Source organism: Nomascus leucogenys, chromosome 13 (genome assembly GCF_006542625.1).
Source record: "Nomascus leucogenys isolate Asia chromosome 13, Asia_NLE_v1, whole genome shotgun sequence".
Classification (NCBI taxonomy): Eukaryota; Metazoa; Chordata; class Mammalia; order Primates; family Hylobatidae; genus Nomascus; species Nomascus leucogenys.
In genome coordinates, this window is record NC_044393.1 from 16767452 (window position 1) to 16781504 (window position 14053).

The 14053-nt window shown below is 43.8% G+C and overlaps 1 protein-coding gene across 33 annotated transcripts in view; it reads left to right on the forward strand.

The window, feature by feature from the left end:
• Positions 1 to 14053, forward strand: part of ZMYND8 (zinc finger MYND-type containing 8) — a 149092-nt gene that overhangs the window by 67194 nt on the left and 67845 nt on the right. For all 33 annotated transcript variants that reach the window (XM_030826663.1, XM_030826684.1, XM_030826669.1 and 30 more), the window contains 4 exons: positions 823 to 910; positions 3804 to 3859; positions 7444 to 7521; positions 8885 to 9000. In XM_030826663.1, coding sequence (XP_030682523.1) covers positions 823 to 910; positions 3804 to 3859; positions 7444 to 7521; positions 8885 to 9000 — 338 coding nt within the window. The remainder of the gene's footprint in view (positions 1 to 822; positions 911 to 3803; positions 3860 to 7443; positions 7522 to 8884; positions 9001 to 14053) is intronic.

The window sequence follows — 14053 nt, forward strand, 5'->3', positions numbered from 1 at the left end:
GGAAAAAGGAGGCATTCAAAAGAGATGGAGTTGGAAACCTAACTTTATATTCAGTTGAGAGCTGTGGAATTTTAGATACGTTCCTTAACATTACTGTATCTCAGTTTGCCTTTCTGTAAAATGAGTATGATAATAAGTACTTCATTAAATTATTGTGAGGTTTGTGTGAGACCATATGACTAATAATAAATGATGTATAAATGTATGAAATGTCCTGTTTGGCTGGGTGTGGTGGCTCAAGCCTGTAATCCCAGCAGTTTGGGAGGCCGAGGCAGGCGGATCACCTGAGGTCAGGAGTTCGAGACCAGCCTGACCAACGTGGAGAAACCCTGTCTCTACTAAAAATACAAAATGAGCTGGGCATGGTAGCACATGCCTGTAATGCCAGCTACTCAGGAGGCTGAGGCAGGGGAATTGCTTGAACCCGGGAGGCGGAGGTTGCAGTGAGCCGAGCTCGCACCATTGCACTCCAACCTGGGCAATAAGAGCAAAACTCCGCCTCCAAAAAAAAAAGTGAATAAATAAACTACCCTGTTTATTGGAAGAAGCTGCATGATAAATGACAGCTACTATAAGATGAGAAAATTCCAGTTACTGTGATAAATTCAAAGAGTTCATTTTTCTAGGGTTATAGATCTCAAAAATAAAAGCATTCTTTAGTCGGTGTGTTGTAGGTTAAAAAGAAGCCTCTTGGGAAATGAGTAGAAGAACACTAATTGATTTGGCAAATGACCGCTACAAAAATTATGTGGGGACACAAGAATCACTGACTGTGGCTTGTCTAGACTCACTGTGATTATGCTCCATCGCTTTTCTTCCCAGAACGCAAAAAAGAAAATGTATGGCTGCACAGAAGCCTTCCTGGCTGATGCAAAGTGGATTTTGCACAACTGCATCATTTATAATGGGGGTGAGTGGCTTAGATGACTCCTAAGAAAGAGTATGCTGTGTATGTGTTGCACAAATTCCTGTCCTTCATGAAAAATCAGGCTCTTAATTCATACTGAGAATACTTGCGTATAGATTGTGCTAATATATGTGAATAGGAGGCAGTGACCAAGTTCATTTTAAGGTATGAGCTGACATCTAAAGTGGCTCGCGGCTGCATGGTGCTGCTGCCTTTTAGTATTGTTTCTACAAACCTTGTTTTAATGGAAGTATAATTGCATAAAATAAAACATACAGATTTTATGTTTACATTCACTGAATTTGACAAATATGTAACCACAAGATCCAGAACATTCCTATCAGCCTGTTGGATTCTCATACATGCCGTTTTCTAGGAAATCCACTCTCAACAGGAACCACTTTCTGCTTTGTGTTAGGATAGATTAGTTTTGCTTCTTGTAGAATTTCATATAAATGGAGTCAGAGTTAGTGCTCTTGTGTGTCTGGCTGCTCTCATGCAGTGTAATATTTTGAGGAGTCATCTGTGTTATGTGTGGTGTTATTAGTGGTTCCTTTTTTTTGTTGCTGATTTTTTTTTCACTCGATCAATATGCCACCATTCATCCATTTACCTCGTTGATGCTGATGGATATTTGGGTTGTTTTCAGCTTTGGGCTGTTAGGAATAAGCTGCTGTGAACCTGCTTGTGCAAGTCTTTGCATGGGCATAGGTTTTTCTTTCTCTTGGGTAAATACGTAGGAGTGGTGTTGCCAGCTCAGTGAGTAGGTTTTTATTTAACTTAGTACATTTCACCAAACAGTTTTTGCAAAGTGGTTCTATCATTTTACATTCTACCAGCAGGGTATATTAGAGTTCTCTTTTGCTCCACACACTATAAGGCGAACACTTGATATTGTCTGCCTTTTAACTTTTACCTGTTCTTGAAGGTGTAAAGTATTATGTCATGATGGTTTTAATTTGCCTTTTCCTAATGATCAGTGGTATTGCGTATCTTTTCCTATGCTTATTAGTGACTTGTATGTCATTTTTTGTAAACATCTATTCAGATATTTTGTTCATTGCAAAAATCGGATTATTTATTTATTTATTTATTTAGAGACAGAGTCTCACTCAATCACCCAGGCTGGAGTGCAATGGTGTGATCTCAGCTCACTGAAACCTCTGCCTCCTGGGTTGAAGCGATTCTCATTCCTCAGCCTCCCGAGTAGCTGGGATTACAGGCGTGTGCCACCACACCTGGCTAATTTTTGTATTTCTAGTAGAGGTGGGGTTTCGCCATGTTGGCCAGGCTGGTCTCGAACTCCTGACCTCAAGTGATTTGCCCACCTTGGCCTCCCAAAGTGTTGGGATTACAGGCTTGAGAGACCACACCAGCCTGTTTGCTAGTGTTTAAGGAAAGATATATGTATATCTGCTTTACGCACACATATTGCATTATTAAGTATAGCAGGGCTGAGAGTGCAAGGAGGGGAAAAAGGAGAGGCACTAGGCATCAAGAATGTGTGGGTCAGGTGCAGTGGCTCATGCCTATAATCACAGCACTTTGGGAAGCTGAGGCGGGTGGATCACTTGAGTCAGGGGTTTGAGACCAGCTTGGCCAACATGGTGAAACCCTGTCTCTCCTAAAAATACAAAAATTAGTTGGGTGCGGTGGCACATGCCTGTAATCCCAGCTACTGTGGAGGCTGAGGCACAAGAATTGCTTCAACCCAGGAGGCAGAGGTTGCAGTGAGCTGAGATCTGCGCCCCTGCACTCCAACCTGGGTGACAGAACGAGACTCTGTCTCAAAAAAAAAAAAAAAAATTTTGTGTAAAGATTATAAACTCAAATATATAGAAAGGCCCCGCCTATCAAATTATATAAACAAGTGGATGAGGTCAGGTAGAAGAACAAAAACATTAGCACAAGCCAAGAAGGCTGCAGGTCAGGTGATGTGCTGTGGATCATGGAGAACAGAAAACTCCTACCTGACCTAGAAAGGTCGCTGTTGGCAGCTCCAGTGTTCCATTGATTATAGTTATTGGATCTTCTGAGTTTTCAAGGCAAACCAGAAATGTAGGTATATTGTGTGTTTGTGTGTGTGAAATCTTCATGTCTACAAATTTACAATTTCTAAAAATACCATAAAGTTCAAAGAAAACATGACTTTTGGACCATCTTGTCCTCTGGTTTAGTGTAGAGTTAGACCTGGGGCTAGATGGTTACTTTATTAGCTAAGTAATGTAAGTAACTCCTGAACTTTAGCTTACTCATTCATTAAATGGGCACATTTTGTTCCTGCTTCCTAATATGACTTCTTGAGGAGCTGAGAAGAAAATGTGTGTGTGTGTGGGTGTGTGTTGTTTTTTTCTAGAGGTGGGGTCTCGCTATGTTGCCCAGGCTGGTCTTCAACTCCTGGGCTCAAGTGATCTCTCTGCCTCGGCCTCCAAAGGTGTTGAGATTACAGGCATGAGCCACCACACCTGGCCCAAGAAGAAAATGGGTTTTGAAGCACTAGCCACACCAGAGCTATTCAAGAAAATGTCGTCTTTCTCTTGTATTCTTCTTGGGTTGGTGTCTGGGACAATGGGTAGAATAAGGCCTTTTTTCATTAATTCGAGCCTTTAGAATGTCAAAGCATTTTAAGAATATTAATCCATGATCTCTAGGGAAACCCACATAAATTGCTCAGTTGCAGAGAAGATGACATCGAGGCGCCAAAGAGTCGTCGACATTGATGGGAGGAATCACATAATGTGAATTACTATTAGAAGCCAGGAACCTCTGGTTTTAGCCTTTAAAAGCTTAATCCTGGGGGAAAAGCAAGTAAACACGTTGTTAGTGGAAGCAAAATCCCCAGGCCGGGTGTTGCAGTATTTCCATTAGGATTAATCCTGTTTTCTTATTCCCTTAGGAAATCACAAATTGACGCAAATAGCGAAAGTAGTCATCAAAATCTGTGAGCATGAGGTATGTGTTTCCCACTGGCCTGTTTTAGATGCACCCAGAGGGAGGGGATGGGGCAACTGAAGTTTCCATTTGCAGAATCTCCTATTAGGTAGCCGAGGTGATTTTGGAATTTGTTGAGGCCACACCCCTACTCTTCAAGGAAAGTAAAAAGAACAAAGAGGGGCCTCAATATATTATAAAACACCGTTACTGTAGCAGTGATCTAAGGGAGATGGAAAGGATTTTTTGTTTTTTACCCTTGAGTCACCAGTAAGCACTGGGCCTCCTGTATTTTCCTGATTGCCTAGATAGAATTCGTAATTTCTGACCTTGGCCCCACAGCCTGGTATTGCATCAGGTCCCTTTTGGTCCTCTTGTAGAAGAGGATTTGATATCTAGGGGCATGGCCTTGACTGCTTCTGGGAGAGTGGCCCAAGTGTCCAGGAGAACTTGTTTTCTTGCAAATGCCCATAATTGTGATGGCGTGGATGGAACAGACCTCTTAGGCATGTGAGCTGTGAGGCTCTGGTGGTTGTGGGACAGGCTGGCAGCCAAAATGGTATGAGGGAGGCTTTCTTTATTAGATCTCATTGTGAGAATAAAAAAATGAGATGGAATGACCTTCAACCTGTCAGTGTGCTCACATTCATTCATAAAGAAAAACTGTTCAGATAGCACTGGGACCCATCCATGTCTTTTTATATATGGATATATAGATCTAGATCTAAATATATCCATATAGATAGATAGATAGATACATAGATACCTGGCCAGGGGCAGTGGCTCACACCTGTAATCCCAGCACTTTGGGAGGCTGAGGCAGGCAGATCACTTGAGTCCAGGAGTTCAAGACCAGCCTGGCCAACATGGCAAAACCCCATCTCCACTAAAAATACAAAAATTAGCTGGGTATGGTGGAACACGCCTGTAATCCTAGCTAAACTGGGAGGCTGAGGCAGAAGAATCGCTTGAACCTGGGAGGCAGAGGTTGCAGTGAGCCAAGATAGCACCACTATACTCCAGACTGGGTGATAGAGTGAGACTGTGTCTTTGAGAAAAAAAAAAAAAATCTATCGTTATAAATTTATATCTATATATAGATATAGTTATCTATGTATTTTTTGAGGCAGGGTCTCAAAATGGACTGGGTGCACCATCACACCCAGCTAATTAATTAGCCTGGCTATTTAAAAAAATTTTTTTAATTAATTTTTTTTTTTTTTTTTGTAGAAATGGGGTTTTGCCATGTTGCCCAGGCTGGTCTCAAACTCCTGGGCTCAAGCGATCCTTCTGCCCCAGCCTCCGAAGACACTGGGAATATAGGCGTCAGCCACCAAGCCCGGCTTATGTCTGTATATTTATATAGAGAGAGTTTTATAAACTGCTTTCTCGCTTAGTTTATTTTATGTATTTTCTGTTTCCTAGGTAATTAAACTCGTAGGAAGAACAGAATTTTTCATGTATAGTATTACGTACAACTCATGGACGTTCATTTGATTACTCCTCTTGTCATTAAATAGTACCCAGTTTTATCAACATCTTAAGTAACAAGGTGATAAATATCATTGCACATTTGATGATTTCCTTAGTTTAATTTTTAGAAATAAAATTACTATGAGGCTGTGAACATGTCAGATGTTCCAATTACAATGAAGCTATGTCCTTTCCAATATTGGGAGTTGTAATTACAAAACTATATGTAAATATGTGCCCCCCTGCCCCAACGATGTGATCTGTAAAAACAGTAGGCATCTTACTGTGATTTTAGTTTGCATTTCCTTGATGACAAGTCATGCAGGCTGTTTTGGATATGTTCCTTTGGAATAGCCCAGAAGTAGAGTGGGCTAGAAGCAGGAGGTACACTCTGCCATCCATGCGTTTGTTTGCACATTCATTCACTTACTTACTCACTGGACCTGTGAAATCTGTTAGTCTTACAATTATTGAGCACCTGTTAAATATGTGGCACCTTGCATGATGATAAGAGTTAAAGAGAAAAATAAGGCAGATAGTGGTAGAAAGGAATAACAAATATCAGTGCAGTGGTGACCTGCATGGGCTTTGGAGCCCGACTACCTGGGTTCAAATCCTGACCATGCCACTTTGTTGCTGTAAGACCTTGGGCAGGTTACTCAACTTTTTGGGGCCTCATTTTTTTTTTTTTTTAATCTCATGAGGTGTAAGGAATACATGAGTTAATACTTACAGAATTCTTAGAATGATACCAGCACACTCTAAGTCTTCAATAAATGTTAATGGGCAATATTGATTACTCTGTTACTTGAAGCACTTTACATTTATCTCATTTAATTTCTTATAACAGCCCTTTGTGGTGGGTGCTGCTTTTTTTTCTCTTCAATAGATCAACACGTGGGGGCTCTGAGAAGAGAAGCAGCTTACCCTAAAGTCACAGAGCTAGTAAATGGTGGAATCTGACTTGAGATCCTAGAAGGAAGCTTCTGGGTCTTTGGCTCTAAGCCATAATGTTACTTTAGGGGAGTGTACTTTCTTACGAGAGAAAAGGACAGTAAATAAGTTAATTGAATTTTCAGATTGTTGTCAGTGGAGATGAAATAGGGCAACATGGTATTAATTAGCTACTCTGGACATAGAATTGAGCTTGGCAAGCAGAGTAGGCCAGAGTGGCTGGAAGGGGTTGGGGAGCGGAGCTGCTGCAAGGTGAGCCAAGACACGTGGGCTGAGGCCAGATCACATGTGGCTTTGAAGGAACCTGTCAGGTCATTAGACTTCATTGTTAGTTTCTCAGCTTGGTACTGCTGACACTTAGGGCTGGAGAATTCTTTGTTGCAGGGACTATCGTGTACCTCTTAGATTCCAGTAGTCCCCTATCCCTCTTTTGGCCCACGTGTGACAATCAAAAATGTCTCCAGACATTGCTATGTGATCCCTGTGGGTGGGGGGAATGGTTAAAGTGCTCTGACAGAGAACTACTGGGTATAATGGGAAGTCAGTGGGGGCTTTTAAGCAGGGGAAGGACAAGAACAGATTTATGTCTATAAAAGGTGGCTCTGGGTTGGGCGCAGTGGCTCACATCTGTAATCCTAGCAGTTTGGGAGGCTGAGGTGGGTGGATCACTTGAGGTCAGGAGTTTGAGACCAGCCTGGCTAACATGGCAAAACCCTGTCTTTACTAAAAATACAAAAATAAGCTGGGCGTGGTGATGCACGCCTGTAATCTCTGCTACTCGGGAGGCTGAGGCACGAGAACTGCTTGAACCCGGGAAGCGAAAGTTGCAATGAGCCCAGATCAGGCCACTGCAGTCCAGCCTGGGCAGCAGAGTGAGACTCTGGAGGGAAAAAAAAAAAGGTGGCTGTGGCTGCTCTGCAGGGAATGTCTATAATGGGGGTAAGAGTGGAAGTGGGTGACGTGGGGAGTTAGCTGTTGCATTGGTCCAGAGAGAAAGAACGGTGGCTTGGACTGGGTGGAAGCATTGGGAGTGATGCATAGTGGTTGGATTCATCTCCAAGGTGTTCCCTCTTTGGGACTTTAAAACATCTTAACCTTCAAAATCATCAAGCATTGATTGAGGTCCACAAGATATCCACCCCTGGGGTGACACATTCTAATGTATTTTTGCTTTACAGATGAATGAAATCGAAGTATGTCCAGAATGTTATCTAGCTGCTTGCCAAAAACGAGATAACTGGTTTTGTGAGCCTTGTGTAAGTTGGATTTACTTTGCTTATTTCATTTACTGAACCCTGTGCCTTGGATGACTACCCCGAGACAGCTTTTTCCAGGTGGCTTATTAGATGAAACTTTGGATGGAGTTTTAAGATAATTTTTTGCTGATAAAGTTATGGCAGAAAGAAAGTAATCCAGGTAGGATAAACCTCTTAGGCTGAAAGTTCACGTGCCAGAGATAGCATCATGGTTTCCTGGGTTGATTAGCCTGGGCAGACTGCAAGATGCAGCATAAAAGGGAGCTCATCAGAGATGTGGGATGCAGCAAAGCTGTTCAGATAATAAGATGAGCTTAAATCAGTGTGTGATTTACAAATCATGTTGGTTCTATTTTAAGAGGTTTGAAAATACTTCCCTGGATTAACTCCATAGTCCCTCCGAAACATGGTTCTTGGGGGAAATAAAGTCACCCTAGTTTCCCTGTGGATCTGCCTTTTCCAAGCTGGGGTTCTGCAGAGAGAAGTACATTGTTGGGATGCACTGGTGTGTGTGTTGGGGGTGGGGTTGGCGGGTTGGAGTGGGTTCGGAGGCAAGATTAGGCAAGGAAAGTTGAGAAAATATACTTTGAATTTCTTCATGCCTTTGGAGATTAACACCGGAATAGAGAAGGCTCTGCATAGCCTTCAATAAAGGGTAAAGGTAGCAAAATGCTGCCCCTTATTAAATGCTAGGTATGATGCACATTTAATCCAAATGTAACAGAAGGTATTGGTGTCATTGTCTCTGTGTATGTTGCACAGAAAGGTGAAATGTCTTGCTCGTGCCTGCCCAGATAATAATGGTACAGCTAGGATCCAACCCTAGTTTTGTCACCATTCTTTTTTTTTTTTTTTTGAGACGGAGTTTCGATCTGTCGCCCTGGCTGGAGTGCAGTGGTGTGATCTTGGCTCACTGCAACCTCCACCTCCTGGATTCAAGTGATTCTCCTGCCTCAGCCTCTTGAGTAACTGGGACTACAGGCGTGTGCTACCACGCCTGGCTAATGTTTCTGTTTTTAGTAGAGACGGGATTTCACCATTTTGGCCAGGCTGGTCTCGAACTCCTGACCTCAGGTGATCCACCCACATTGGCTTTCCAAAGTGCTGGGATTACAGGCGTGAGCCACCGTGCCTGGACTTCGTTCAGCTTTTGATTTCACCATTGAACTCCATTTGCAGTTTTGTCCAGGTGTCTTGGCCATACACCTTTTAGGGAATACCACACGGGCCAACCCTACTTGAAACTCTTTTTCCACTCATGGCGTGTGTCTCACAATCCTGCTTCATCCTCACATACCAAACTTTAGTGGGTATCTTGCTGTCAAATATGTACAAACTCTGGATCTTGTTTTTCTTTTCCTAGAGCAATCCACATCCTTTGGTCTGGGCCAAACTGAAGGGGTTTCCATTCTGGCCTGCAAAAGCTCTGAGGGATAAAGACGGGCAGGTCGATGCCCGATTCTTTGGACAACATGACAGGTGGGAGTTAATAACAGGCTTGGAACATGTAGCTTTCACTGAACTTTGATACTGTTATTAGATAAGAAAAGAAGTGGAGGGTGTAGCTATTATTCTGATTATTGTCATGATACCAACCATTGATGTTGTTGTTGAAATAAATTTCCTGTGGTATGTTAAGCTTGGTAATGGCATGGGCTACAGTTTGCTCAGGTGTGTTAGAAAATCATCTTACTTTACTGGGTCTATTGATGAAACCAACATTGGAATGGGTTCTGTGGCTGCTTGAAGTGCTGCTGTTCTTTTTTGTTTTGGTTTGGTTTTTGGGAGGGGGTTTCTGAAGTAAATTAAACCTCCATGGAAACTGCTTTCCAAATCATTCTTTCAAAGATTAGAAGTAGTTTCCTAGATTGCCAGTAAATGAATCTCTTATCATCACGCTGAGTAGTTCTTTCCTGTTCCCTTTCCTCTGAAGCTACAATGGGAAGTTATAAGGGGTTGCTGTTTTGACAGATGTGAGCCCTCCCTCCCAGCCTTCCTGCCCTCCCCTTTCCCTCTGCACACGGCAGAGTGAATTATTCCAGCTAATAGCAGTTCCCTGTAGAGCGGAGCCTGCTGCGTGCTTGAGAACAACAGGTAGGCAGAGATGAGCAGTGGTTAATATCTTAGTTCTCTTTTATCAAGTTATGATTAAGTAAGGCAAAGACCCTTTTGAAGCCCTACCGATCAGTTTGAGAAAGTGTGTTAGTATGTAGAGGAGACTACTTAAAATACATATACTACAAATTATGTACACACACACAGTGTCCAGAAGCTGAAAATTTGTTTCCCCTGTTAAATTGTGCTAGTTGTCTTGCAGACCAAAAGAGTGAATTCCCAAGTCATATGCAAACTCATTTACTAGGAATCCCAACAGTCCACTGTCAGAAGACAAAATGGAAATTATTGAGATGGTGCTGGATTTGGTAGGAAGTATTGGACCTTGACTTTAATTCCTTTATTCCTTCATTCAAAGAAATACATATTTGATGCCTGCTGCGTGCCAGCCTGTGTAGTGGAAGCTGGTGATTCAAATGTTCCTGCCCATGTGAAGGCTGACATCCTAGCGGGGAAGAAGGATGATATACAAGTGAACTAATAGGCAAGATAATCTCAGATCAGGAGGTAGTGGTGGGGGCCGATGTGAAGATCTGGGATGAGGGACCAAGAAGATCAGAGGTCGGGAGGGGAAGGGCTGAGGCTGAGAGGGTTCAGGAAATGCTGGGAGGATAGTGGGGTTTAAACACGGTTGGGGAGGAGAGGATGCTCGGAGCTGGAGTCAGAGGGGTGGGCAGGAGTTTGTTTTTTATTTGAAGAGCAGGAGGAATTGGTGACAGGCTGTACATCCCTCCTCTTCATCAGAGCATGACAAATGTGAACCATCTTGATGATTTGCGATTCTTACTCTATAGGTTCATACACTAATACAGTATGAGTAGATATACTTAGGACACAGGCAGGATGGGAGAAAACAATACCTACTCCCTTGCACCCAATATTCCCAGACCCTTATGGTTGATGGCTGTAGTCTCTCAGCTGTGACTGCTCTGCAGGGACCTCCATCTCTCACCTGTCAGACAGCCACTGAAGGTGGCTTACAGAGCATGAAGAACAGCGTGTGAGTTGGCCTGTTCTGTGTGCAGAAGCTGTTTCCCAAAAGCTTTTATGTGTTTAGGTCTTGGTTCTGGATGAGAGCTGTCGTGGACGCTGGCCCCCTTCTGTTTGTGAAAAAGAAAGCAGCATGGGTCTGATGGTCACCAGTTTTGTAGCCCCTCTTAGCACCTGCTTTAAGGGAGTGCACCGTGTTGTTGGGCTTGTTTTGGGTGAGGGGATCCCCTGGAGGGAGTTGTTCAGGACCTTCCACAGTGGTAGAGAAACAACTTTGGAGGTCTTGGGATGTTTTAGTAGGCTTTGGGCAGGGAATCTCTGACCACCATTCTTTTTTTTTTTTGGAGCAGAGTCTTGGTTTCTCACCTAGGGTGGTGTGTGCAGTGGCAAGCTCTCGGCTCACTGCAGCCTCCCCCTCCTAGATTCAAGCCATTCTCCTGCCTCACACTCCCAAGTAGCTGGGTCTACAGGCATGTGCCACTATGCCCAGCCAACTTTTTGTATTTTCAGTAGAGATGGGGTTTCGCCATGTTGCCCAGGCTGGTCTTGAACTCCTGGATTCAACCGATCCATCTGCCTTGGCCTTCCAGAGTGCTGGGATTATAGATGTAAGCCACCATGCCTGGCCTGGTTTTGTTTTACAGATGCACAGTTATGTAAAAATATAGGAAATATTTTATTAAATGCCTGCAGAGTTAAAAAAAAAAAAGTGGACACCAACCAATTGCCTTTTATGTACTGGGCAGTGTTTTAAGTGCTTTTTTGTAGAAGCTGCTTTTATGTCTATTTTATCAATAAGAAAACTTAAGGTCAGAGAGTGCCTAGGGTCACATAGCTAGGGAGAAGCCACCATGGGGTTAGATGTGAGATAATGTGAAGCTAGATAGTGTCCCCCGAAGAGACTCTTATTTTGTCAAGCAAATCTAATTTCCCTTGAAATACTTCCTGGGCTTGTTTTATTATTTATTTATGTATTTATTTAAGAGGGAGTCTTGCTCTGTCACCCAGGCTTGTTTTATTTATTTATTTATTTATTTCAGGCGGGGTCTCACTTTGTTGCCCAGGCTGGAGTGCAGTGGCTCGTTCAAGCAATTCTCCCACCTCTGCCTCCTGAGTAGCTGGGATTACAGGGGCGTGCCACCACATCCGGCTAATTTTTCCATTTTTAGTAGAGATGGGGTTTCACCGTGTTGGCCAGGCTGGTCTCAAACTCCTGACCTCACGTGATCCTCCTGCCTCCGCCTCCCAAAGTGCTGGGATTATAGCTGTGAGTCACCATGCCCAGCCTTGGACTTGTTTTAAAGAAAAGAGACTCTTTTCCTTCCAATTTCATGGAAAATACTTGGGGGAAGGGAACGCTGAGGGCCTTGGATACCGGACAAAAGTATGTGGGTGAGGTGGGTGTGGAACAGGTGGGGGGGCCAAGGCTATGAGACCAGGACCAACTGGTGATAAGCTCCTGGTGGCCCTGCCTCTTGATTCTCCAGAGAAGGACTCACTCTCTTTTTCTCGGTGACAGAGCTGAGGCTAGCTTAGGAAGGGGGAGTCATTTGCCCTGGGACAGCCCTGGAGACCCCGAAGCCTTCTCACATCTGTCCTGTCTGGTAGTTCTGATCTGTGCCTGCTCACTTTGAACGCAGAATCTCACTGTGAGGCAGACTCTTACCTTGAGGGCATCTGCCTTCTGTTCCGCTCTGCCCCTCTTGCTGGAGATATGGTTCTTCAGGTCTCAGGAGAAAGACGCAGTTAGAATGGATGAGAAGCTGGTGATTTCCAGCACTCTGATAGAGCAGATCGATATTTTTGGGGTGTTTAGTTTTAGTTTGTGTTGTGATCTGGTATCACCAGGACTTGCAAACAATCCGCCTGTATTCTGAATTCTGTCCCAGGGATATGCTTTATTTCTCCTGGGTTGTTTTCTCTTAGATGCCAGCTGTTGAAATGGGGGTAAAATGTAACATAAGAAGTCTATTTTTTCTTCTTCTCTTTAAAATATTGGAAAACGTGGCAGTGTTGGGTCCAGATTCCTACATGGTTGCTTTCGATAGCAACTGAGTAGATACTGCTTTCTCGCTTTCCACCAGACGTGAGTTTTCTACTTCTGCAAAGTCCCCTTTGTTCCCCACTGCTTTCTACCGGGCTTGAGTTTGTGGTCTGTGAAATCTAAAAGGCCACCTTGGAGATTGGGTGCGGTGGCTCACACCTATAATCCCAGCTCTTGGGGAGGCCAAGGTGGGAGGATTGCTTGAGTTCAGGAGTTCAAGACCATCCTGGGTAATGTAGCGAGACCCCATCTCTACAAAAGTATACAAAAATTAAAAAATTATCTGGGTGTGTTGTGGTGCATGCCTGTACTTCCGCTACTTGGAAGGCTGATCTGGGAGGATTCCTTGAGTCCAGGAGTTTGAGGCTGTAGTGAGCCTTGATCATACTTCTGCTCTCCAGCTTGGGTGACAGAGGGAAACCCTGTCTCTTAAAAAAACAAGCAAAAAAGACCGGGCGCGGTGGCTCACACCTATAATCCCAGCACTTTGGGAGGCCGAGGTGGGTGGATCACGAGGTCAGGAGTTCAAGACCAGCCTGGCTAACATATAGTGAAACACCGTCTCTACTAAAAATACAAAAATTAGCTGGGCGTGGTGGCACACACCTGCAGTTCCAGCTACTTGGGAAGCTGAGGCAGGAGAATTGCTTGAACCTGAGAGGCGGAGGTTGTGGTGAGCTGAGATCATGCCACTGCACTCCAGCCTGGTCAACAGAGCGAGACTCTGTCTCAAATAAATAAATAAAATTAATTAATTAATTAAACAAACAAAAAATATCCTACAAAAGCCTTCCTTGGAAAGCTTATTCTCACCAGTTTTCCCAGCCAGAAACTGGGTTGAGGCCAGCAGATCATACATGGTAGCCAAGTTATGTCTGGGATGTCCCTGTATCAGCTGCGTGGTCACCCACAGCAGCGGTTGTGGTGTTTCCACCTCCCCGGGGGGCCACTGGCTCTGGTTCCAGAAAAGCTGCTGCTGGCATTGTTTATTCTGCAAAGACATGCTGTCATGGGTCTTTGCAGAGCAAAATTGGAACGTGGGGTATGGATGTTAGGAAGATGGAACTGGCCTGGGATGGGAGGTGGAAAGTGCACGCCTGGAGGCTAATGGGCTCCGTTTTCAGTGATTTTCTATGTGAATTATCTCACATTCAAAAACATGTACCTCCTTTTAGGGATGCAGTATCAAAGTTTCCTTCTGGTCCTATTTCGAATGGCAATGGGAAAAGGAAGCTTTTTATGTCTGAGTGTGACCTAAGAATAAGTCTCTTCTCAGAGGTGTTGTCGGATGCAGTGGCTGATTTATTTTTCTCTACCAAGAGAAAACCAAAGAGGATTGTTTCTTTGGTGGCTCACAATGACTAAGTCTATTGCACTTCTAAA